The sequence below is a fragment of the Siphateles boraxobius genome, unplaced genomic scaffold (assembly GCF_051911475.1).
Source record: "Siphateles boraxobius isolate OS27281-9 unplaced genomic scaffold, OSU_SipBor_1 13, whole genome shotgun sequence".
Classification (NCBI taxonomy): domain Eukaryota; kingdom Metazoa; phylum Chordata; class Actinopteri; order Cypriniformes; family Leuciscidae; genus Siphateles; species Siphateles boraxobius.
Window position 1 is genome coordinate 17,006,243 of NW_027508733.1, and position 27,026 is coordinate 17,033,268.

The 27,026-nt window shown below is 36.6% G+C and overlaps 1 protein-coding gene across 1 annotated transcript in view; it reads right to left on the reverse strand.

Moving 5' to 3' along the window:
- Positions 1-268: 268 nt before the first annotated feature.
- cntnap5b (contactin associated protein family member 5b) overlaps positions 269-27,026 on the reverse strand; it is a 67,318-nt gene continuing 40,560 nt past the window's right edge. Inside the window, exons 12-25 of the mRNA XM_077226209.1 lie at positions 18,754-18,860; positions 18,340-18,459; positions 15,981-16,181; positions 12,900-13,056; positions 12,583-12,710; positions 11,290-11,460; positions 9,745-9,963; positions 9,338-9,577; positions 6,659-6,883; positions 6,058-6,191; positions 4,504-4,591; positions 4,002-4,205; positions 2,881-2,952; positions 269-2,560 (exon numbers count right to left, since the gene is read on the reverse strand). Coding sequence (XP_077082324.1) covers positions 2,358-2,560; positions 2,881-2,952; positions 4,002-4,205; positions 4,504-4,591; positions 6,058-6,191; positions 6,659-6,883; positions 9,338-9,577; positions 9,745-9,963; positions 11,290-11,460; positions 12,583-12,710; positions 12,900-13,056; positions 15,981-16,181; positions 18,340-18,459; positions 18,754-18,860 — 2,269 coding nt within the window. The 3' untranslated portion in view covers positions 269-2,357. The remainder of the gene's footprint in view (positions 2,561-2,880; positions 2,953-4,001; positions 4,206-4,503; positions 4,592-6,057; positions 6,192-6,658; positions 6,884-9,337; positions 9,578-9,744; positions 9,964-11,289; positions 11,461-12,582; positions 12,711-12,899; positions 13,057-15,980; positions 16,182-18,339; positions 18,460-18,753; positions 18,861-27,026) is intronic.

A 27,026-nucleotide genomic window follows, 5' to 3' on the forward strand; every position in this document is an offset into this window, starting at 1 on the left:
ATCAGAGGAATCTGCACATCTTGACCCTTTCCTATGCTATCCTGTTCAGAACATTTTTTTTTTTTTATCATGTTGAGTCCGGGAACCAATTATATTTAGATTATATCTCAGAGCGGCGAGGAAGAAATCTTAATATGATCTAAGACATATTTGAGGTTCATACGGGAAAGACCTGGAAACCTTTAAAAGGATGTGAATGGTATTTTGACTCCATTACTCGATTTCTCTGGAATATAATGCAATAAAATCAGGTCCCACCAGTACAGAATGAATTCTCATATTCCCAGTCAAAGAGTTTATTGTGGACTGGTGTGATGCACTTCAGTGCGAAAACTTCTTTTCAGTGGATTCACAGGGAACATTTTGTTCCCAGAAAATAAATCGTGGTCCCTTTTTAAAAGCATATGAGAATTTACACAGGTAAATGTGAAAGAAAATGTACCTTCTCAGTTTTTTTGAGACATTGAGGGCTTATTTCAAGTTCTTCAGGCTTGGCAGAGAGTTCACAATGCAAAAATGTTGCTGAGACCCAATTAACGTGATTTATGCAAGTAGAACATCATATCAACAACTTTTTTTTTTTTGGTTCTGGAACAACATATCTTCCAACCAATCACTAACCTCAGATTTTAGGGGTCGTGTTAGGGCCTGTAACATCCTTATAGGGTATAATAACACCAGAAACAGATGCACCGTACAAATTAGTCTTAAACTATAAAGACAAAATAAAATCTAAATTGACCCTATAACTTTCCTTAAAGAGCCCATGAAATCAAAATTGGAGTTCTGTGGCTTGTAAGATCACGTCTATTAGCTTTGAGGCAATTTATATGCTAGCACACCTTTAAAAATATACTAAATAAATGGTTAGCACCTCTACGCATTTCACATTTACGGTCTTCATCTACTAGCAAAACAGACCAAGACTGATCTTGGACTACACAGATTTGAGTCCAATAAAATCCATTAGCCTGAGGATTTCCCTCCCCCAGATACCAACTACAATTGATTAGCAAAATCATTTGAAAATCATGATTTAGCCATGAAATAGCCGAAAGCCTTTAGTTTACTGCATAAAGGAAAAGCCCTTTAATACATCGAGCCTCAATTTCCTGTTTCAACAGGAGATACTAAAAATTTCTCAATTGCTCAAAATGACTAGTCTAAATGGAAATTGAGACTATGTAGGCCTATTTTTTTAAACAAATGTCACTGGTTTTATTGTGCACATATCAATGTCTTTAACTTATTCCATATCTGATACCACTTAATTTTTCAGCTGATTACTGACCATTTTTTAAGCCTATTTTTCACAATCCAATCAAATCTTGTTGAATAAAACAAAACAAAACATCCCACTCTATTTGTTTCTTTCTGAATATTCAGTTTCGCTCTGAGATATATTACATAACCATAATGAAATGGTTCTTGGTCTTTTTGAATTTCAAATGAATCATTGGTTCAAATTACTCCAAATACAAAAATAAATAAATAAATAATAATAATAACTTGGTCTGCCTCCTTTTTACATGACATCATCAATCCAGCCCCTCCAACCACCCGTAATACCCACTTTTCACGAGGATACAAGCATGGATACAAACAAGTCATTATTTCCTGCTTTCACTCTGAGGTTCGTCACATGACTGTTAGGTTAAACGCATCGTGAATGCCATTTCAATTAGTCCTTAGGAAAGGAAACAAGAGTGAATGTAGAAACAGAGCAAAGGAAGGAGGAAGTGAAAGAGCCCCACTGGTAACATCACCCACTTTATTTGCATCACTACATTGTGCTCGCCCGTGGCTGAATTCGTGCCGGATTAGTACAGCACCAGAGCCGTTTGATTGGTCACGGTCCACAGAATGGAGACCGTCGAGTGTTTGTTTGTCTGCCAGAGTGATTCGCATGTGTGCGCGCACAAACGATTCTGTAATCTCTTTGTTGTCTGGTTAAATAATTAGCCCTGAAAGCAAAAGAGTCGCTTCAAACGTTTGATTCTCCATTCTCTGCGAAGGGCTGAAGGCCATGTTTGGGAACGGCTTCAGAGCTTTGAAGCCACCTGATCTTCTAACTCTTGGGAACATTTTGTCTAAAACTGCAGCAAAGAACCACCAGTATGAACCGGGTCTGTTAAAATCCGCCACGCTGCTTGCACACCACTATAATTCAACGTATCAGTGTTGTGAACTTTCTGTTCCCTGAATCCTGGATGCTAAAGGACAGTGGAGGGTGAAGGGCACTGGCTGTGTCCACGAGGCTCAGCTGACTTCCTGTCCCCAATCCCTGTCCACTGAGTTGGCACACAACACAGGGTCACAGCGACTCAGTGGGGGTCACGAGTTTGGTATGCCACAGGTCAGATGAAGTACTCTTTCCTGCTGTCTCTCATGGCACTGTGTAGATCCAACTCGGCCCGATATCGGAGTTCTGGCCTGGGCTGGTGATCTTTCTCCTTGACGGTGGCCAGCTGCCGGGTACGTTCGTGTCGATGGCGGTACAGGAAACGGGTCATCACGGCCACGGCACAGAGGGTAATGAGCACTACTGCTGCTATTAAACCTACGAGAGACAGAATAAATAAGTGGCGCTTGTGCCGATCCAATCGCAGACAGTTAACGGTCACATTTTCCATTACTCCGTAATTCCATGGGCAAAATCCAGTCATTACAAAGGGAATGCATGAATCAGGGTTTAGCATGATTTTGCCTGTGTTCAAGTTCTGCGGTTTGGAAAATTGACTGACTTTTAAATGTGACTGCACCTTTAGTGTCAACTTTTGCACCACCAATGTAACTTACCGAAAGTTGACAAGATAGAATTCTGTGAATGTTCGTAAAAGGTTTGCTTTTAAAAAAATGGAGCAGGAAAGAAGCACATACCGCCAATTACAGCAGAATCATTTTGGGTAGTGTTCGTAAGTTTCTTCCCTCTACTTCCTGCATCTGTGTGTTCTGTGAATAAAACGAATAAATTATATTGAAATTACATTAAATGGTACCTTAAATTCGAACATTGACTTTATACCAACCTGACAATGTTGGCTGGTTTGTTGGTTTGAATGGTTGGTGTTTTAACGTTGTGCAAGTTTCTTTGGCTATTTTCATGGCGAGTAACAAGTTGAAATATAATAATAGAGCCATTATATGGAAGCTTGTTTCGGCCATTGAATAAAAAAAATTTAAAAGATAATTAATGACTGGTAAATGACTTTTTTTTCCCACCACTGCGAGTTTATATTTTGCAATTCTGACATTTTCTTACAATTGCGAGATTATATCCCGCATTTACAACTTTATAACTCACAATTGCGAGTTTATGTCTCACAATTCTGACTGTATAACTAACAGTTGCGAGATCATATCCAGCAATTCTGACTTTATTTCTCGCAATTGTGAGTTTATTCCACATTCCTCAAAAAAGTCAGCTCACAATTCTTACTTTATAACTTGCAACTGCGACTTTATATCTCACAAATCTGATCATTTCAGAATTGCAAGATATAAGTCGCAAATTGAATGCCATGCTGTCTAAGCTCGCAATTGCGAGAAAAAAAGTCAGAATTCAGAAATAAAAAGTATTGAGTAGCGGAAACAAGCTTCCATACCTAAATTAGGTTTTTAAAGTTTGCTTTGGATAAACATTCTAAAATGGATTCAGGGTTGACTGTTAAAAATTTCTTCGAAAATGTTTGCGTAGTAATTTAATTTTCTAAGAGAACATAACTATGCATCAATTAAATAAATCTCTTTATAATATACAGGACTCTGGTATGAGGAGCACAGCAATGGAATATCTTTATTTGATATTCAATTTTACTTAACTTGTGTGTGATACTGTAATGTCCTATTCAACTTTTTACATATGATCTGGTACCATGATTATTGTAAATAAAGATGTGACTTTTACCTCACAGTAGGGTTCATTTCTTATAATTTGTTGTCCGTACCTTGATCCCATTAATTTGTTGAAAACGTAAGATACTAATGGTAGCTTTACCAACCTGACAAAGATCTGGATGAAGACTTATCCGCCAGCTCTCCGCAATTTGACTCTACCAGGTTACCAAGAACGCTAACCAACGAGCTGCCACGATTCAATATGGCCGCCTTGAGAGGAGCCAAATGGTTGAACTGAACTGAAGACAGACAACCAATGAAACCTTTCGATCCTGCCTGGAGAACCTCCTCGTCTACACCAGCCCGACCTGAGAACGATAATAAGACGGTACCTCAACTGCGATTGGTGGACAGGAGGTTATTTGATATTTGTCCCAAATCCCCAGAGTTAAATGAACTCTCCTGGTGTACATATGGATCCACCTGGACCCATATGTACACCAGGATAGTTCATTTAACACTGGGGATTTTGCTGTATAGCAAAATTAGTGCTAAGCGAAAGATTCTTGCCCATCAAACTATCTCAAGTTGGTGTGGTGAATTAGTCAGTTAAGCAGTAGCCCCACACCCACAGCTTTAATCTTGGAGTTTAATTAAACCGCCTACCTGTGACTTTCCCCAATGTCAAAGACCTTATCGTGATCAACTCTTTGTCCGTGGACAGGCTGTATTTCAGATTGATATCTTTATCAATCTAAGAAGGAGAAGGATACAGAGAGAAACCCAGAGAAAGAGAGAGAGATGTTGCATGACATTCATAAGATTCAACAAATACTTAGATATTTTATTGGTGTGAGAGAAAAGCTGTTGTGTGTTAATCTGCAACACTGTGTGAAGAATACCGATAACACCCTTGAATTTAAGCACCGCTCATAAATTCTGTGCTAACAGGGTGGGTACAAAATTTCAATGTATCATCAGCCAACTCTGACTAAAAAAATATGTGATCTAAATCAATTGAGAGGAATACGATTAATGATGCTACAACTCTCCCAAAGCAATATCAGTACTCAATCTTGAAAAACGAGTGGAACACAATGTCATTGTAAACTGTGTAGAACCATTCTTATGAAAAATCTAACTTTTGTTATTTATTTTGTAAAATTATTCAAGCATAAATTGAATACGTATTTTCTAAAAAAAAAAAATTTTGTAAATTTTTGCACAATCCAAAACACCTTTATTTGAGTTGTTGCAAATTGTTCATAAAACCAATTTTGCATAAATGTGACCTAGACAAAAAATGTTGGTGCAAAATGTTATTAAATACATTGCAAGTTGCAAAACACGAATTGCACAAAATTGTTTTTAAAACCATTAATATGTTATTTGTCGCACATATTTAAGTTAAATCTTTGTGCAAATTTTTTATAAAACTTGTGACTGTAACTCACATATTTATCTGAATTTCTGTATAATTTCTCATAAAACTATTTGTACGTAAATTGTTGCATGACTGCAACCTACATCTTTAATTAAATGTCTGTTTAAATTGTTCAGAAAACTCTTTAGCAAATTGTTGCATGAAGGCGACCCGCATCTTTAATTGAATTTGTGCAATTTGTTGGTAAAACTATACTTGCGTAAATTGTTGCATGAGTGCGACGCATACTTTTCAATTGAATTCAGTTGACACTTACATACAATTAGAGTGAGTAAAGTTTAATGCGTATTTGGCGTGCTGTCCGGCGGGGGAGCTCAGAGTTCGGCCCCAACCCAGAGTACCCCCCCCCCCCCCCCCCCATCCCACCCCACCAGTATAAAAATAGTTAGTACTACAAGTGTGGAGAAGGGGTGGTGGAGGGATGCTGCTAAACTGTCAACGAATTGAGGTGAGACTGCAGGATACATATACACCTCTTATCGTTGATTGCTGAGTGCTCTCCACTCCTGTTAATTATCTGAACGTGCTCCTCCCGAACTTTGTTAATAAAACATAATTTTGTGTGAAAATTTTTCGTAAAACCATTTTTATCTACAATGTCTTGGTTTTGTTTTGGTTTTGCACTTTTCATGAATGAGGACCAATGATGTAATAATGTGTTATTGACATAACTACAAATATTCATTATACAAGTTAGTAGGTTCCACAAAACATATACTATGGTGCCAATTTCTTCTGAAATGTATTTTGTTGTTTGAAATATAGACATCACCCACCTGGACGTACATGTCCCTTCCCTCTCTATGGATCTGGACTCTGTGGAGCTCTCCGTTAGCCAAATTAAAAGACGTCGGCGTAAAGATGTCAGGCTCTTTCTCTCTGTTCAACCGATACCAAATCTGCAAACTCCCTGTGGGATGCAAATGAGACACGAGAAAGGCAGGCAATTTGAGACATAAGTAAGACAGAATCAAGTCAGCACAAGACATTTTGAATGGCTCATTTCCTTCCCCACTGATGAGGGTAATTGCTAGCTTGACCGCTGTTTTGAAATATGAGAAACACAGAAAAAGATGCTCCTCTCCAATCATCACCATCGTTGTAATAATCATCTACCGACAGTTTGAAGGTAATCAAAAAACAGCTCTGATTGGCTGATACAACAGTGATTGTAACAGCCATAACAGGACAAAAAAATAAAATAGAAAATGTCATATATAAGAATAATGTCATAATAAGAATGCAAAAAACATCCCAAAAAATAAGTTACATAAATTCATATATATATATATCATGTACATTATACTATACAATATACATTAAAGTAATGACAATATTATAGCAATAGACAATATTAAAGTAATATTATGTTAGTACCATTGTGAGCCAAAATAATGGCCATGTACTGTTGATGATAGGTGTTGACTGTCAGAAGCATGGCGGGTGTTTGAGTCGTGAGGAAACTGAAAGCGATGCTCTCTCGTGAATTGCTACTTTGGGCGAAGATAGCAGAGGACTGACGGCTATGGTTGCGCATCACGGAAAATGGTTCCTGGAAGGTGTAGGTCACCGAAGACCCACTTTCGAAGGACACAGAAACTTCTGGAAAGAAAGAAAACACAAAAGCGTGAAAATGTTGGATCAAACGCTTGTGGACAGATCTCAGACGGTGATTGGCCACGTTTTTGTTTCCCTATCAGCATATTAACGCGCCGTCGAACACCAAGGACACAATACTGAATGTACAGTGGAAAATACAGAGGAAATGAACCATTTAACTCTAAATGAATGCAAAATTATGCTTGGACTGCAACCGACCCCTGGGCATCTCATGGTGTTCATTTACTCATAATATTATCAGAATAGAAACACCATCCCTCTAGAGTCCAATAAAGAAAATGCAAAGCCAAGAAAGTCTCATTCACAGAGAGCTGAATGGCTCGGCTGTCTGACATATCAGAGGATCTAATGTGATAAAGGCTGTATTGACAGCAGAGAGGTTTAGGATTGAGCGTGATGGGCAGGGAGGGTCCGCTGGGATTGGTCAGGTTGCAGCCCTTTGAGCAAAATTCATCCAAACAACTACGGTTCACGGTCATGGACGCAAGCCATATCGGAACAGCGTGACAGAAAGAGAATAGCAGAACTGCACTGAATATCTCATGTTTTATCCTGCTCAGCTTTGATCAGGTGCAATCTGTGGGCACAGCGCCGTCTTCAGAAATCAAGGTTACCGAGCTCTTAAACGTCCTCCTTCTGGAACGCTCTTTGATACTCCGTAGAGAAGTGAGGAGGACACCAAAGTTAAAACAAACTGTTTTTGATGACAAACTGTTCCCTTGAAAAGCAAAACCATCTATAGTGTGTGTCAAAACGAACCGCAGATCGATGTATTGGTCAGTATTTGTACTTTTTTAGTGCCTTATTTTAGTTGCGAATATCTTACATTTTTTCAGTTTTCTCTACTGTTTTAAGATTCTGTTTAAGATCTAATTAGAGATTTTGTCGTGTATTAGTACGGTGTCGACTTTTGGGCAACCTGCTTTTTAGATATTGTAACTGGTATTAGCAATTGAAAAACCTCAAATTAGTCAAACCAGGTTTGATGCTAATTTCCGATAACTGTTTTGGTCCATGTTAACTCTTTCCCTGCCAGCATTTCTTTTAGAAGTTGCCAGCCATTTTTGATAATTTTCACAACAGAATATATTTTGTTGTATCAATATCGGAACATGCAATATATCAAAAGATAGAAAAGAGCCATGCTTTTAAACAACAACAAAAACATTTTATTCTAGCTTCATGCATTCTTTTTTTTTATCATCACTTGAATGTGGGTAAGTTTCAGACTACGCCCATGATCAAAATATAGATGGAGTAGATTGAGTCAATGTTTGATGATTACGTTATTTTACATATGCGTAAGCAATTCTTCTATAACTTGTTTCTACTGCCTCTTCGCCTGTATTTTGATCAGGAGATTCTGTACTCTTTCAGATGATGCATAATAGCGCCCCCTACTGTATAACAGTGAAAACACGGAAGTGTTGTGTCATAAATGATGGAAAATTCTGGCAATGGTGGGGAATCGCTGCGTCTTAAATGATGGAAAATTCTGTCAATGGCAGGAAGCACTGCGTCATAAATGACGGAAAAGTTTGTCAATGTTGGGAAATTGTTGCCATAAATTATGGAAAATTCTGTCAATGGCCGAGAAGCGTTAAAAACACAAATGCTGTGTGATAAGCCAATCATTACGCTAGGAAACGTAATTAATTTCGCAGTTTGTGATTTCAGTTGGTATAAAATTGACGCAATTACCCATTTCTTTTACAATTTTTCACTTCCTCAAAAATACGGAAAGCTTTCAGCTTTGCTAGTGCTAGTGCAACAAAAAATTAAGTGAAAAAAAAAACAGGAAGCATTGTTAATGCTAGTACAAAACATTAAGCAAAAAATGTTGAAAAAAAAGTGCTCTGTTGACACTAATCCATATAATTATGTGCAAAAAACAGCTCTGTTGGCGCTAATACAAATAATTATGCGCAAAAAACAAGAAGCATCGTTGACACTAGGACAAAGAAATTAAGCAATAAAAACAAATCTCTGTCAGGGCTAGTACAACAAAATTAAGCTTGAAAATGACAAGCATCGTTAGCGCTAATACAACTAAATTAAGCGCAAAAAACTGGAAGCTTTGTTATCGTTAGTACAACACAATTAAGCACAAAAAAGACTGTAAGGGATCTATTTTTTGGAGGTTAGTTTTGCTAAACAAGCCTCTGGCCTCATAAACTTGCCAAAAACATAAGTGTTATTCTTCACCAGGATATGTAACCTGTACAAATGTAACTGTACAGTCAACATTCACAATAACAAAATCTTAAGATCATTAGCAGTTATCTCCAAACAAGTTATTTCATTGAAAGTCGGCACTTAAATTCCTTCCCACTGGTACTTATCTTCATCCTGTGCATGATTTTGGACCAATTTTATTTCAGAAACCAAGTGACATGACACAAAAGTGTCATATTAGCACGACAAAAAATAACGTACCTTTCTTGCAGCTGGGTCCTCCGTAGGCAGAGTGTGTGCAGTCACAAATATAGCCGCTGCTTTTCTCGATACATTTCCCCCTGTTGTGACACAAGCTGTTTTGGCTGCTGCAGTGACCCGGGCAGCCCGAACTGACCCCAGGGGTCATTTTAGCCCGTTCTTCAAGGTCAAGCGTCATGCCGTTAATATTTAATGACCTGATGCACCCTAGAAATCCTCTCTGCCTCGATGCCGTGCCTCCTGTGGAATACAGACAAAAGTTTTATCATTTTACATCATCTAATGCACATGCAAAAAAATACATTTAAAATGAGATATCAGATCATTTGCATTTAAACCCTATCAACAACATCTGTGTTGAGGTACAGGGATATTATTCTCTTGCTGTCACTCTTGGCTGTGCCTACCAATAAACAGCTGGCTGTTGAGCTGAAGGTGTGTGTGGCCTTCGGATGGGGCGTCCAGGAAGCGCAAGGGCAGCTGGTCCACCTGCAGCGACGCCTCCTTCACGTTCCTCTCCGCTCGGACGTAATGCCACTGCTTGTCGTTCAGCGGCACGTGAGACTTCACCGTCAGAACCACCGGGCCGTTGCCCACATCAAACGTGAAGGTCACGACAGAAGGGGCTGCGGGCATCGGTTTGGGGCGAGAAGAAAAGACACAAATCACTTCATAATGCTGACAGGAGTTTGTGGAAATGATTTGATAGCTACTGATTATAGGTAATTAAATATTGATTTTTATATTTAATCTTAAGTATAAAAAAACTAGTATGTTAGAGTTTGATTCATTTTATGTACGACTCGAATTTAATGACCCAATTCAAATATTAGGATGCTTTATTATTATATATAGGTAAATATTGCTGCTTTTATAAAAATTCATTTTGGGTGCATTCAATTAGAAAGCACACACACACACACACACACACACACACACACACACACACACACACACACACACACACACACACACACACACACACACACACACACACACACACACACAATGTGGAATGGTGTCACACAGGGGAAACACACACACACACACACACAAAACAACAATATCATTTATATTTTATATAAATCACATAATAATTAATAATAACATATTAAAACATAAAATATTTTATTTACATATATAAAAAATATTTATATACATTTTAATCACATTACTAAAAATAATATAATTATTATTTAATTATTTTGTTCATTTAAATTAAATGATTATTTATTGATTTGATTCAGAAGTTGTATTAAATATTACAACAATTATCAATTTGAAAAAATAAATGCAAATTACATTATATAAAACTATATATATATATAGTTTTATATAATGTAATTTGCATTTATTTTTTCAAATTTAAACAAACACACATACATATATATATATATATATATATATATATATATATATATATATATATATATATATGTATGTGCGTTTGTTTAAATTTTCACGTTCACAATATTGTAATTTTCACTCTTTTACATGCAGAAAACTCTTGGTGGGAAAAAAAATATCCCTAATACTTGTGGGAAAATATCTAAAAAAGGCGGCGACAGGCAATATGATGAAGACGAACAGCCTCAGTGAACTGTGTACAGTAATTACACAGCTGATGGTTTCAGTGGCTGCAGAACACAGCGCCACAGTTCAGTAAAACTGCTCTTTCCACTGAAATTGGCTACGTCCTCTCCTCTTTGCTGCAGATACTAATGACATGGCATGAATATAAGCAAATGTTGCCATTTTATCTCCGTATTTGTGTTGCTAAAGCATTAGCGAGACGGGTGAAAGTCACAAAACCTATCAGGGAACATGTTCAGGTCATATTTCATCTTCTATTGCTTAGCATGTTCTTAATATATTGATCTTTTGGGCATGTTTCGGATCTTTATTTGAAAAGTTAATTTGATCACTCGAGCTATCAATATAAAGGGACTCACCGCTGAGCTCCACTCTAATGAAGTCTTTTGTGCCCAGATTTTCAAGGAAGACTCCGGAGGGAGTCGTGGTTTTGAAATAGAGCGAGATGTCGACGCTGAGCTCGGCCTGAAGCGTGGGGAAGTGCAGGTAAGACGACTCCTGGTAGAAGGAGGCAGCGTTCCACAGAAACCCTGAGGTCAGAGGAGTATTATTACCGATAGTATTATAGTATTATTACCGATTGTATAGTTTTTTTTATACAAATACTCTTGTTGGACGAGGAGTGAAATTATAAATATACACTGCCGTTCCAAAAGTTTTGAGACCAGAAGTCTCTTCTGCTCACCAAGGCTGCATTTATTTGATTTAAAAAAAAAAAAAAAACAGTAAAATATTATTATTATTATTATTATATTGTGAAATATTATTACAATTTAAAATAACTGTTTTCTATTGTATTATATTTTAAAATGTAATTTATTCTTGTGATCAAAGCTGAATTTTCAGCATCATTACTCCAGTCGTCAGTGTCACATGATCCTTCAGAAATCATTCTAATATGATGATTTGATGCTCAAGAAACATTTATCATTATTATCAATGCTGAAAACAGTTATTTACATGTTTATTTCAGGATTCATTGATGAATAGAAAGTTAAAAAGGATAGCATTTATTTGAAATAGAATCTTTTGTAACATTAGAAATGTATTTACTATAACTTTTGTTCAATTTAATTCCATCCTTATTTTCCCCCAAAAAATAAAAGAAAAATTCTTACTGACCCCAAACTTTTGAACGGTAGTGTTTAATGTTACAAAAGCTTTCTATTTCAGATAAATGCTGTTCTTTTGCACTTTCTATTCATCAAAGAATCCTGAAATAAACAACTGTTTTCAACATTGATAACGATGAGAAATGTTTCTTGAGCACCAAATCATCATATTAGAATGATTTCTGAAGGATCATGTGACACTGAAGTGTAATGAAGTGTGTGAAGAGTAATGATGCTGAAAATTCAGCTTTGATCACAGGATTAAATTACACTTATATATTCACATAGAAAACAGCTGTTTTAAATTGTAATAATATCTCAGAATATTATTTTTTTGTTGTATTTTTTATCAATTAAAAAAGCAGCCTTGGTGAGCAGAAGAGAAAATCGCACAGATCAAAAACTTTTGAATGGCAGTGTAATAACATTTGTCTCAAATCAAATAGCAAATGGTGCACATCAGATATTTAGATAAAGAAAACTTGTACTGTATAGTGTGATAAAACATGATATTTGCTGTATGGTTAAGGCCTTACGTACTGTCCCCGTAGCAGTGGAGAGATCCGACTCTGTATATCGCTTCTGACCCCGTTCGGTTTGTGTCTCCAACCAAGATCTCGGTCACTGGTAAGTGCTCTTTGTAGGACAAAACTCCAGTGTCATTCTCCCTGTTCACAAGCAAACAATAGCTGTGTTCACATGGCTGCCCTCAGCATCTACGGGTATTGATATTGTACATGTGGTGAGAAGATATTCAACAGATCACAAACAAAACAACTGGAATTCTAATACGAAAGACCACTAGTGTAGAAACAGACAAACAATGTATGCAAACAGACTGAACGCTAGGCTTGTACCATGAGCTGCGGTCAGCATCACAGTTGCAGAAGTGGTTCATATCGATGCAGTTCTCATCCAGGCTGCAGGCGCATTGCTGCACCCCGGGGAGAAATCCACCCCAGTACGTCCTTCTCTCTCCCGCCCGGTCCAGCCACCAGGACAAGGGCGTCCCATCTGGAGCAAACAACAACATATTTCTTCATTTTGACAATGACTCTGACATCTACCACTGCTTGATAACTAAAAACGCCGTGGGGATGTGCCAATATAGAAATTCAATACCGGCAGTCACTAAGTAGTTTTGTGTTCTACCTGATAAACAGTATAATAAAACACTATTATATATATTTGGCAGATTAGAACAAAAAACAAAAACAATAGCATTTGTGACTATATTTGACAAATGCAACTTTATTGTGACTTTCTATTAAAACTACTAAACTATTATAATTTGTATATTATATTCTGTATAATGTTATGCTTACGCTATAATATCAATTTAAACATACATTAAATACAGCATATATATATATATATATATATATATATATATATATATATATATATATATATATATATATATATATATATATATAATATTTATATTATATCACTTAAGAATATCAAATAATACATATATAAAATAACCATTTTATTTTTTAAGGGGTTTATACTATACATGAAATTGACAAATGCCAATAATAATACTACACCTAATAATTATATGGCATATACAGTATAATGTTTATGCTTATGCAATTATATCAATTTAAACATTAAATTAATAAATACATTTTAATTTAAAAAATAATTTGAAATACATGAATTTAACCAATGCCAATAATAATAATAATAATAATAATAATAATAATAATAATAATAATAATAATAATAATAATAATAATAATAATAATAAGGCATGTATAACATTTATGTTTATGCTACATCAATTTAAAATGAGGTTTAAATATGAATTTGACAATAAAAATAAAAATAATAATAAAAATAACAACAATACTTTTATAATTTCTATGCTTATTTAAAAAAAAATGTTAACTTCATTATCTAACAATAATGCTCCTGACGAGCTGGATGGCGCCTTGCATGGCTGACACCGCAGTCGGTGTATGAATGAGTGAGTGAATGGGTGAATGTGAGGCAAATATGTAAAGCGCTTTGGTGGCCATTGGATCTGTGAAAGCGCTATATAAATTCAGTCCATTTACCATTTACCATAAGGTTTCGTTGGTTAATGAACCTCAGCTAACATGAACTAACATTGAACGGTTAACAGATATTAACAGATATTAATGCATTTTGTAATAAATGCACTGCTCATTGTTCGTTAATGTTAGTTAAACCATTAACTAATGTTAACTGTAATGGAACTTTATTGTAAAGTGTTACCTAGTAAATAAATAACTAAACAAACAAACTTAAATTTAAAAAAGGGGTTTAACACACTAATTCGACAAATGTCAAAAATGATAATAATAATCAAAAAACTGACAATTACTGACAATTACACGCAGGTAAGAGCTAGAGGTTTCGGTTCTACCACAGTAAAACCGTGGGCAGAATTGACGTACTGTTCCTCTTAAGTTAACAGATCTGAAAAAAGACTAGTCAATGGAGATATTCCCACCAGATCCAGTGACCATTATTCCACACATTTAGTCTTTATACCCAATATCCCCCAGGGAAAATCAGGCCAATCCTTGTGACTTTGCTCTACAGCCACCAGAGCGCAAGAACAGGGACCCAACTTCAGATCTCATTATGCAAATATCCCTGTGCCCGGCACAAACTGATGAACAATTTCAAGGACCGGCTAGTTTATAAATGTCGCCATTTCCCATCAATTAATATTGAAAATTAGATTGGGGTCAAGTCAGATTATAGATCTGAACAAACTCCACTTCGGGTAAATCATCCAATGAGCTGAGACGTTTAATCAAAGAAAAAAGGACTTGGAAAAGATGAACTGATCGGATGGTGAACTCTGATGAGTGACTGCTTGAAATTAAAGGCAGAGTAGGCGATTTGTTCCAGAAGTTGTTATGTTGTTATGTTGTTATGCTGCTTGAAAGTCTTTTCACATCCTGATAGCAATCACTTAATTAAAGGCCATCTAAATGTATTTATATAACGTGTTTGGAAGGCTTAGGTCCATAAAATGTATGCCCAATCATACGATGTTCTACCAGCCTGTCAACATATGTATTTCCATACCTCCACGAACCTGCACGCGCAGACCTCACACATCATCACCACGTTTCATGCTTTGCAAAATTAGACAGACGACTGTCACCGCAAACGAAACAGCAGCACTTTTAGAGTTTCTCCTGAACTAAAACAACAAGCTTATGCTGCGTTCACGCCTTTACTACTGTAATTTGAAGAAATGGAAACCCGTGACGTTATACTTGGACAACACTATCAACGCCGAAATGAATCTGCAGCAGTCAGGTGGTATAGGTCAGTGCTTTTTAAGTGGTTTACGTTCATTATTATTGTAATGTTATGTGCTTTGAGACATGAGGTAGTTTAACGCTGTCTCTCCTCTTCTGACGCTTTGCAAACTCTGCTATGTCCGTTCATGTGTTTTGGAGGTTGAGTGGCTTTGTAGACGCTCTGAAGGGCGGGTGGGATCTTATGTTTTCAAAGCTAACTTGCTATTGCTAGCAGCTCTGAAAATTGCCTACCCTACCTTTAAGCAATGATCAGTTATATATTATCAGGGTTATTCTCGTTAACTAAAATAAAATAAAATAAAAATATTTAAAACATGTTTGTTAACTGTTTCATCCAAAAAAAAAACATGTAACAAAACATGTTTTGTTAACTGAAACACACACATAATGCATGTATATATTTAAGAAATATTTGCATGTATATACTATATATATATTTATATTATATAAATAACATTTTTTTCTTAAATACATACATGCATGTGTGTGTATTTATATATACAATATAATTATACAGTACACAAACATATATTATGAACTATATAAGAACTATATAATATAAAAATAATAGATGTAAAAACTTAAGTTGAAGGACACAAACTGCAGAAGTTGTTCAATACCCACCCCATGTGTTGAAGAGGCGGGACTTCCTGCAGAGATAAACAACTTCCTGTTGGCACTGTTCAGACCTGCCCAAAAGAGTCCGCAGCTGTTCCAGAGACGCGCTGTAGTTGAACTTCATCACGTGGGGCTTTTGAAGGGACGACCCTTGTACTCTCACTATATCAGTGCTGTTGTGATTCACCACCGTCCAAACCTTATCATCTGGAAAACACAGATAGATACGCACTAGACTTTTAGACATGAAAAGTGGTTTAAATCATCAATTCATTATTTATCAATTCAAGTCATCACTAACTGAAAATACTATTTTTAGTCAGCATGCACTGCAGTATGTAGTAAATAGCACCATTCAATTCCCAACATAGGTCATTTTATCCGCACTGTCAAATTCAATCCTTTACTAAACTGAACCTGCAGCACGTTATACCTCCTCGATTCATTTAGTCACAAGAGCGAGCTTTAATCTAGATAATAACATACACAAACCGTAACTAGAAAGAGCACGGCTTCAATTAGCTTTAAAATAAAGCCGCGTAGCTAGTCTCTACCAGCCCAGACTTAAGGCCAATCTTCGCTACATCCCTGACATCAGCTTCCATTTATCTAGCAAACACCTCAGCAGGGGGGATGTGTTTACCCAGCCAGCAGGCACTTAAGTCTGCATGTGCCAAGCATACAGTAATTTACATTTCATGCGGCATTTCTAATTGAGGTTGGCCAAAGTCAATGGCACTTTATTCTAGAGGATCCCGAGCCAGCGCATGTGTGGAAGAGAGCAATGCTTTATCACAATTCTGCAGGAGACGGATAATATTTCACAGAACAAGCAGCTTGTATAACGGTCCAGCAAAACGGACCGATACACGGTTTCCCCCGGACAGACCCGTGGTTCGGCACCCTGGGACACAGACAGCCCTGGCAAACAATGCAGCATCCATCAGCGATTGGACAAGTTCAAGCTCTGATTAATGACTCCGCCTTCGTGTGGATTCAAACAGATTTCCCCCTAGCCGAAAACTGCCTTCAACAATTCGACAGCTCTGTACCTTCAAAAATTCCTAACACAACCCCACAATAATTCTGCCGACAAACACTTTTAAGGAAGCTTTTTGACTGGGACATGGAGGCTGAAGATTAAATTCACCCTTGAGAGTTATTTTTTATTATTTCTGTAGCCTACATTAATGTTAACTTTGTTCAGTATTTGTCAATTGCAGTTTCATTAGTTAGTGCAATCATTAGTTAATGCAATCAACAATCTATTAACTAATTCTTTAAATGTTAATTTCTACATAAGCTAATATATTTTTAACATTTCAAGTTATATTATAGTGTTATATATATATATATATATATATATATATATATATATATATATATATATATATATATATATATATATATATATATTCAAGTGTGGGTTTAGTCAGATTAAAAAATAAGAAATTAGTATATTTATTTAGACATGTATTATGTTTCAAAATGTTACATTATGTAAATATTACAAATGTTACACAGATATTACAAATATCACATTTTACACAAAAATATCAAGCAGCACAACTGTTTTCAACATTGATAATAATAATAATAAATGTTTATCCAAAATCAGCATATTTGAATGATTTCTGAAGGATGATGTGACACTGAAGACTGGAGTAATAATGTTGAAAATACAGCTTTACATCACAGGAATAAATATATATATATATATATATATATATATATATATATATATATATATATATATATATATATATATATATATATATATTTAAATACATTCAAAAAGAAAAGAGTCATTTTAAAATGTAATAATATTTCACAATATTACAGTTTTTACTGTATTTTGGATCAAATAATATCAGTCTTGGTGAGCATAAGAGACCTCTTTCAAAAACATTTTGAAATGTAATCAACCCCAATCAGCAGTGTACATTAACAATTTCAAATTGTATGAATTAACATTAATGAATTGTAAACAAACATTAATTTAACAGTAAATAATAGCACTTACTGTAGATTAAAAAATGCTGTACAATTATTCATGGTCATTGTTTGTTCATAACACCTAAAGTGCAGTACATTAACTAATAAATACATTAATGCTAGCGTATTTAACCTTATTGTAAAGTGTTACTAAATATTCAGTGAGTTTGAAACAAACAAAACAAGTTCTAGAAAATACGAAATGGTCTTAGAAATAATATGTCAAGCCAAAACTTGGCTTTAAATGTTGTTGTTTTTGTGAAAAAAACTTGTGAAAATAAAATATTGCATATACACTATGTATCTCTATTTTTATCCCACACTTGCAGTATTCATGTTAACACATGTTTTTATCCCACTAAGGTCTCACCGGTTATGTTGCAGTAGACGACTGTGGATTTAAGCGGTCCGCTTCCATCAGGATCGATTGAGAAAAAGCCCGAGGCACTTCCTGTGAGCCGGTGGGCCTCGCAGGAGGGCTCAAAGATGGCTGACCAGAAAACAGCAACAAAAACATCAAGTCAGTTCATATTGAGCTTCATCAATGAAGGAAAGTTGTTCATTCAGAATTGTAGAGATGTTGCTTTGCCTTTGTAAGCAGTATTACTAAATTCAAAAGAACATAGAAAAAAAAAACTTCAATAGAAAAACTTCAATCAAACTTCAATCAATTCCAAAACCTGAGAGAGTTGAAAGAGTTTCTAGCTACTTTCTCAAAAAACAAAGAGTTCAATGAACTTGCTGTTTTTGTTTGTTGTAATCGTTATCGTTCTTGTCGACTCACAGTTATGACAGGTGGCTCCCGTGTACCCAGTTCCCGAGCAGTCACAGAAGAACGTATTCCAAGACTGAGAACATTCTCCATTATGCTCGCAATAGTTAGGAAGACATCTGCAAGACAAATATGATTCCTGATCAAAATTTAACAGTACTTACTGTAAGGCAAAAATACATAATCGAATTACACAAATCACCCAAATGACACACTGCGACATACGGTACAATACCAAGCGGTAATGCATTTTGTGCTCGGAGGGATTTAAGGACGTGACATCAATCAATAACCACAAGTGACTATTAGGAAATAGATGAGCGAGGCTGAAAGCTCACGAAGGATGCATCAATTTTGCGACAGACTGAACGCGCACTCAAGGATGAGGCTGGTGGACAAGTGATGAAAGATTGTGAATGTGATGAAGTTCAAACTGAAGCCAAGAACCAAACTTGCTCTTTCTGTCTCCGTTGGGATGAGTCTTATTGTCAAATAGGTACAAGCAATATATCGACTTTAAGCGACTCTTGAAATGATCAACTAGTTTTTATCGTGCATTCGTCATCCTGCGTTTTAATTGCATATGAGATAAAGGGTATTTATTGTTTGATCCCGTTCTCGTCAGCAGGTAAAAGATCAAAATCTACCTGCATATGATGCATTATTCATAAAACTCACTTAATGGAGCACTAATGACAAACTAATAACTTCAGAAAGGAAACTTTGCTGAAATTTAATTTCCAAAAGACAATAACACACAAGCGATTTAATGCAAATCATATGCTAAATACCTGGATGTAAAAATGCTAATTAAAACTGTAACACGACTGAACTCCCTTGTTAAAATATAATTCAACAAAACCATCAGGGTATGTATTTAGCTCTAAAATTACGATCTCTTCTGAAGCACCGCTTTGCCAGAGAAACAATAAAGACTATTGAATCTGAAAGGTGTGTTAATGTTCTAACAGTTTCTGTCACTAAAAGAAAATTGAATAATTGAATACTCTAATCAAATGCTGTACAAAATATTAATACCTGCAGAGGTGAGGAAAAAGAACTTTAAAGAATCTTGAAATCTAAAATGCTTGATTGCTACTTTGATTAATTTAGAGTACGGAGAGAACAAAAGATCAGGATAATGAGGAGAAGAAGAAGAAAACAGCTGTCAGCCTCCATTGTGGCTGAAATAACTCATATCCATGTAGCGTGTGATGAGGAAAGGGAGGAGAGAAATGACAACCGTCTCGCCTCATAGGCTGCAGGATTGCGGCCGTGTCTGAAACTCAGCAGAGGTCGATTCTAAACCAGCGTGAGTTTATCTCAGCACTAACGGATGAACAATGAAGGATGAAACCCGACTGAAGTTGAACTCCAAAATATCTTGGAGTAGTTTATATTTAATTTTGTCTACTGCCTTTTTAAAAAGAGGGCGTTCCATACCAGACGGGAAGTGAAATCTAAATGTGACCCTCAAGAGAATATTGATGTCTTTCCAAGTTTATCATTATTTTATGTTTTTGCTGTAACTTAACTAAATTAACCTAACCTCCATTCAATTAAATTGACTAATTGACAGGAACGCTGTGTTACCTACAACTGAAGCCCAAAAACAATGAAACGTCTTGTTTCAGAGACGACAGAGGCATAACACTACAAAGACGTTAAAACATTTAAAATTATCCAATGAATCGTGCACATTAAGTGTGATGAGGGAGGGAGTAAAGGAATAACAACCGTCTCGCCGCCTGGCTGCAAGATAGTGAACGTCTATGAAACTCAGCAGAGGTTGATCTACATAGGTGCCTGCTGATCTCAGCGCTAACTGATGAACAATGGAGGATGAAAGCTGACTGTTAACCCCTCTCAGGTCAGCTATCGCGCGGGCGATAGTCTCGCTTTTTTTCTTATCAGTGCAAAAGAAACTCAAAATACTCTGTTGATTTTGATCTTACATATTAAGTGATGTACATCATTAGATCCTGATAAGTGTCTATTTTTTTGTGGATACTCACAATAAAAATAAAGTGTTGTGCTTGTCGCCAAATAAAGAAAAACAAACATGATGCGCGTTCTGCCTTCTCTCTGTCAGTTAAGTCCATTCTGAAACGCGTTCGAAAATTAACTGTAATTCCGCGAATACTTGTCATACAGGCACGAGTGTTTTTCCATAATGAAGCTTGAACTCTCTTCTTTTAAATTAATTAATTTATATAAAAAACAAATATTCTCAGTTTATGTAATCTGTATGAAAAGAGAGAGATGTCAGTCTTTTTCTTTCCAGCTCATTATACCTGATTACGCGTTAATGTGCCACGCCCACGGAGAGCGCGCGGTATTCAAACGCAAATGATCTAAGGCAAGCCATTCAAACATGTCAACGCCCACCAGCTGGATTATAAAACACATCGTGTTTAGTAAGTATCTTACTAGAGCTGTGTACACAGTGTATCCCTACGCTGTGAGGAATAATACTATCTAATAACCCTGGAAAATGTACCATAAGTGCTGGTAATTTCATTTTGCGCAGCAACGGATCCAGCTGATGTATTAAGTCATTTATTCTTAAGTGCTTTGTTCTAATCACGATATTGAATAGTGTCTGACTGTAAACCGCAAAAAGACTGTTTAAATATGAATTGCGTGTCTGTGTGTAGGCTAAATGATGAATGAACGGCACAGGCGCGTGCGCGCTTTGTTTACTACAGTTAAACAGCGCGTGTCTGTGCCGTTCATTCACTCTCGCACCTACATTAGTAAACGTTATGTTTACATGAACACATCCAAATTAAATTGCTATAGCCTACTAAGATGAGTAAAAATAGACTGAAATGTGTTGAAATACAATGTCTGTATAAGCAATAAACTGCAAATTCACATGTATATGCTAATATATCATACACAATATGTTACAAATATTGTAACAAAGACTAAATATGAATGTTTAGACAATATTTTGTGATTAGTTTTGGATAGATTATAAAGTTTTGACTGTAAAAAAAGACTACTGTCACATTAAATAGGTACGCTTTTGTTCACCAATTTCTGCTCATAGTTAAATATACTATAGTATCATGTTTTGTCAAAAATAAAGTAGGTATATTGATTTATCAACTAAGATGTTATTATAGTGTTTGTTTCAATATTCAAACTAATGAATCCTTACCTTTTTTAATACGTATGATAAAATGTATACTTTTTACAAAGAAATACACTTGAAATATTGTTAAAATTGTAATTGTTAAACCTTTTTGTAATTGGTTACAATTTCTAATTGTAAAATATGTATATATAGATAACTTATTTTGTCCTTGCATTCTTTGGGACCCAGTGACACACCTGTGTGAAAGGGCTGATTAATATGCAGCTCATTATGTATGTGGCACATTATCCGGCCTTTGTCTTCTCACGTGTGAACACGCCTCCACGCATATTGCCTTTCCAAACAAAAGGTGTCTTATAAAATTTAAATCAATGTATTGTTTTGTGTAAATGATTAGGCAGGATGATTTTCATATCATTTTGAAGCAAAAATTCTAGGCAACAACACCCATTAGTCAAAAGTCTTGTGGACACATATTTAGTATGTGTTTTGTGGCCTTATTTCAGACACTTTAAGTTTTAGTATTTTCAATAACCATGCATAAACATTATTCTCTAAAAAATACAAACATTTACATACATGTTGCTCACATATTACGGTAGCCCCGTTTGTGCTATATAGAGTGAATTTACACCTTTGCCATTAACATGTTTATAAATAACTGAATAAAGCACTAATGTCAGAGCATGTCAGAACACCTCAGGACCCAGAAAATCCCTCAGACCCCAGAGGGTTAAACCCTGAAATATATTTGAATTACATATATATATATATATATATATATATATATATATATATATATATATTGTGTCTTTCTGCAACGTTAAGCACAAGAGTACTAAGGCCAGTCTTTTTGAAAAAAAAAGTGCTTGGTACAGAAAGGTTAAAAGGAGCAAAATCTAAGGGGCCATGGACAGCAACCAAAGAATATCTAAAGTGCTGTGGTGTGAATCTTCATTCAACCATAGCGAGTGTGATTAAAGATTACCCTCACTCTCCCATTCTCATTTTATTCACTTATTTCTGCTCTGCAGTTCAAGATGAACAGGGCAATGTGGGTAGCATCACTACAAAGGGTAGCTATATATTTTCGCCCACAAACCAGTTCCCTCTCACTGGTGCTATTCATGGAAGGTGGTTGTTGGCAGAAGCTGAGATGTCTTGGCCTAGTGGCCACTGTCCAAATCTCTATTGATTTACCTTAACGTATCAAACTGAAGTCAGCTGGCAAGGACTTCAGGCCTAGCCATAGGTTACACAGAGTGATAAATAGACAACGAAAATTAGGACAAAAAAACAAACAAACAGAAGATGGCTTGATACAGAACGAGAAAGGAATACAGCTAGAGATGAGGAGAAGTGTCTAAAGTACAGCTAGGATAGGTCTACACAAATGATTTAGGATGGTGATCAAATGCCATCAGAGAGAAGCATACCTTTTCGAGACTTTCTAACTTATTCTAGAGGACAGCCAGATCCCACAACTGCCCTCAGTTATCTTCATTTATTCTGGCTGATAAGCTTTACTGAAGCGAAAACAGGCACATCTTCTACAGCCTTGGTACTCAGCAAGCTACATGTGGCTCTAAATGATGTTGCATGTCAATGTCTCATTTGTCCCTCAAATGATTATTTATGTGTTTGTCCTTGGCTTGGTTAGACAGTCATAATTCAACAGCGTTCAGGATCGTTGCAAGAGGACGTTCCCCTACTTTGGCTGCTGCTTACCGACCAATCTAGGGTAACCAAATTATGACAATTTTACTTTGGGTGCTGATACCCAATACCTCAGAATTAGTGACATCCATCACTTGGACGTAAGAGGAGATGGCAACCTGTATCACTGGAAAAAGCATAACAGGGTCAATGTGGATAATTTGTACACATGACCATCAGTTTTAAGGTGCGGTCACACTGTTGTTCAGCGAATTTTCGTGGAAGAAATCCAGTCATTTAAGTAGGAATCCAAGCAATCTGGAATTTACACCCCTACTCTTTTTTTCTGGGATTTTTTAAATGACTTCAGTTTAACGGGGTTAGGGTATGATGCGAATACACTGAATAAACTGGTATGATGCGAAGGCAGCCATAATGTGCCAGTCTGGACACCCCTACTCTACCCCTACTCTAATCTGGACACCCCTACTCTTTTTTTCTGGGATTTTTTAAATGACTTCAGTTTAACGGGGTTAGGGTATGATGCGAATACACTGAATAAACTGGTATGATGCGAAGGCAGCCATAATGTGCCAGAACGCACACCACACCCCAGCTTATTGGTGGAGAGGAGACAGAGTGATGAAGCCAATCAGTGTATATGGGGATGATTAGGAGGCCATGACGGACAGAGGCCAGTGGGCAAATTTGGCCCGGATGCCGGCGTTACACCCCTACTCTTTTTTTCTGGGATTTTTTAAATGACTTCAGTTTAACGGGGTTAGGGGCCACACATACCACTGGGTGAGCACCCCCTACTGCCCTCACTAAAGGTGATTTTACATGGGGCAACTTTTTGAGCAATGTTTCTGGGCAATGTTGCCGTCAACGGGCAACCAGGTGAGACACAGGGCCCACGACAGATCTAAAGTGTTTAGATATAAATTTGTTGCCCGTTCTCAACGGGAAAGTGTCCAAGCAACATCACCCGGAAACATTGCTCAAAAAAGTTGCCCTATGTATCATCATCTTAACACCTCTTCCAGCAGCAACCTAGTTTTCACAGGAAGTCTCCCATCCAGGTCCTGAGCAGGCTCAACCCTGATTAGCTTAAGTGGGCAACCAGTCTTGGGCTACAGGAACCCTACCTATCGCAATATTGCCATAAATCCTACCTGTTACAATATTCCCATTCTCTTATAGAACCATTTTTCCGTAGTAAATATAACTTTCACCAAAATAAAGCAGTTTATTCAGTGTATTAAGACATTTTTTCCAATGACTTTCATTTCAAACAGAACTATCTTCTGCCATATTATACCTTTTTGAGTTAAACTTGAAAGCTTGTCCTGCTAGAATGGCTCAGATTGCATGTCCCCCTACACTGGATGCTGTTGACTGATCGATCAGAAATCACAATCACTCTGACATGTACCTATTCTGGATGCTGCTCGCACATACCAATCAAAATTAACTACCAGCCTGACATGCCCCTAATCTGGACGTTCTCCAACCCATAAGAAATAACCATCACTACAACATGCCCCTCTTCGGGATGCTGCTCGCCTACGCCTACCCATAAGAGTTTTCTAACGCAATTTATTGAGCCTAGTGAGGCAACCGCTCGAATGACTTATGTTCAATCAGAACTACATATTTTCTGCCTGTCAGGATCCCGCACCTTTTTGAGTTAACCTTAAAAGCTTAACCCTGCTCTTAATGCCTCTAATCTGAATTCTGTTTCTTGACCAACCAACCAGAAATGGCAATTTTTCACCTATTCTAGGTGCTGCTTAACTACCCATCAGATTTAACTAACACCTTAATGTACCCCTACTTTTGATGCTCTCCAACCCTTTGGCAATACCCATCACTACGACGTGTCCCTACTCTTGATGCCGCTTACCTACTTATCAGAATAAACCATAGTTCTGACTTGCTCCTATTCTCATTGCTGCTCATCAGCCCATCAGATCTAACCATCATTCATGCCCCTACTATGGTTGCTCCTAACCAACTCAACAAAATGAACCATCATTCTGATGTGCCCCTACTTTGGATGCTTCTCACCAATGCATCAGAACTAACCATCATTCTGACGCCGACCTACTTTGGATGCAGCTCACCAACTCATCAGAATCATTCTTGGGCATTGCACTCTGAACTGAAGTGTCAAAAAGTTGTCAGTAGATAGAACAACTAGGATTATCTAGCTAGACCTGTCTAAATTCTGAACAGTCCACATTAACGTCTCTGTCAAATAGTATAAGAAAGTGTATGTCATCACAATTTAAAAGACAGAATTTAGTCTTCAATTGAGGTCCTGAAGCAGCTAAGATTGAGGACAACTTCTCAAAGGGAAGAAACCTTAAAACTAAACGTTTCACGTAATAATTTTAGTTCAAAACCTGCTACCATGAAGGCAAGGCGGTTTCTTGTGAACAATTAAACTTGTCACAACATAATTTTGGCCTGCTTTTGTTCTGAGGTGATGGTTGGTCAAAAGAGTATTTCAAATTGTGTTTGACAAGGGCACATCAGACTGAGTGGGTCGTGGATGCATGCCTAGAAAGGCCTTTTTCCCCTGGAACGTTCACAGCATGTTGGCAGAGCTGGAATCACAATTCATCCCCATTCCTGCCCTGCCAACAGTCATTTGCCCAGGAGCCAGGTCTGAGCATTTGCTCGGTGAAGAATGTGGCATACGTTGCCAGAAAGACCTGCAGAGACGAGATTGACAGGAGAGAATTTACGATCTCATCCTCCCTCCTTTTCCCTGGCTAGCGTTCCCTTTCGGTAATGCTCTTCCCTAAACCTGGCACTCTTTTTTTTTTCCCTGACTATCTTTCTCTTTTTCTAATGCTCTTTCCCTAACCTGACTAGCTAGATAGCTTTCTTTTTTGACTTTCATTTGATCTAATGCTCTTGCCCTAATCTAACTAAACTCATTTTCTTAGTCTTTCCTTCTCTCTTCCATCCATCAATCTCATTCATCCTTCCGTCCTCTTTTTTAACCCTTTCGCCTCTATTTCATCTCTCCATCCTTCAGTACATTAGTCTCTTGCTTTTTCTTTCTTTTGAATACCTACATCCTTCCTTCATCAAGTTATCCATTATTTTCTAATTTCTGTCATCTCTCCTTTCTTTCATTCCTCTATCCTTCAGCTTTCATTCTTTTTTCTTTCATTCTCTTTAATTCTTTCTTTCATCCTTCCTTCAATTTGATCCGTTTCTTATTTTAATCCTTCCTTTCTTTTATCCGTCCATCCTTCAGTACACTAGTCTTTCTTTTGTTCTTTTATTATTTCTTTCCTGCCTTAAGAAATTAATCCGTTATTTTCTTATTGCTTTTTCTTTCTTCATCAATTTAACCATTGTTTCTTTCATCCCTCCATCCTTCAGTAAAGTAGTCTTTCTTTCATTCTTTCTTTCCTTTATCAATTTATCCATTATTGTCATATTTCTTTCATCCTTTTTTCTTTCATCCCTCCATCCTTCAGTAAAGTAGTCTTTCTTTCATTCTTTC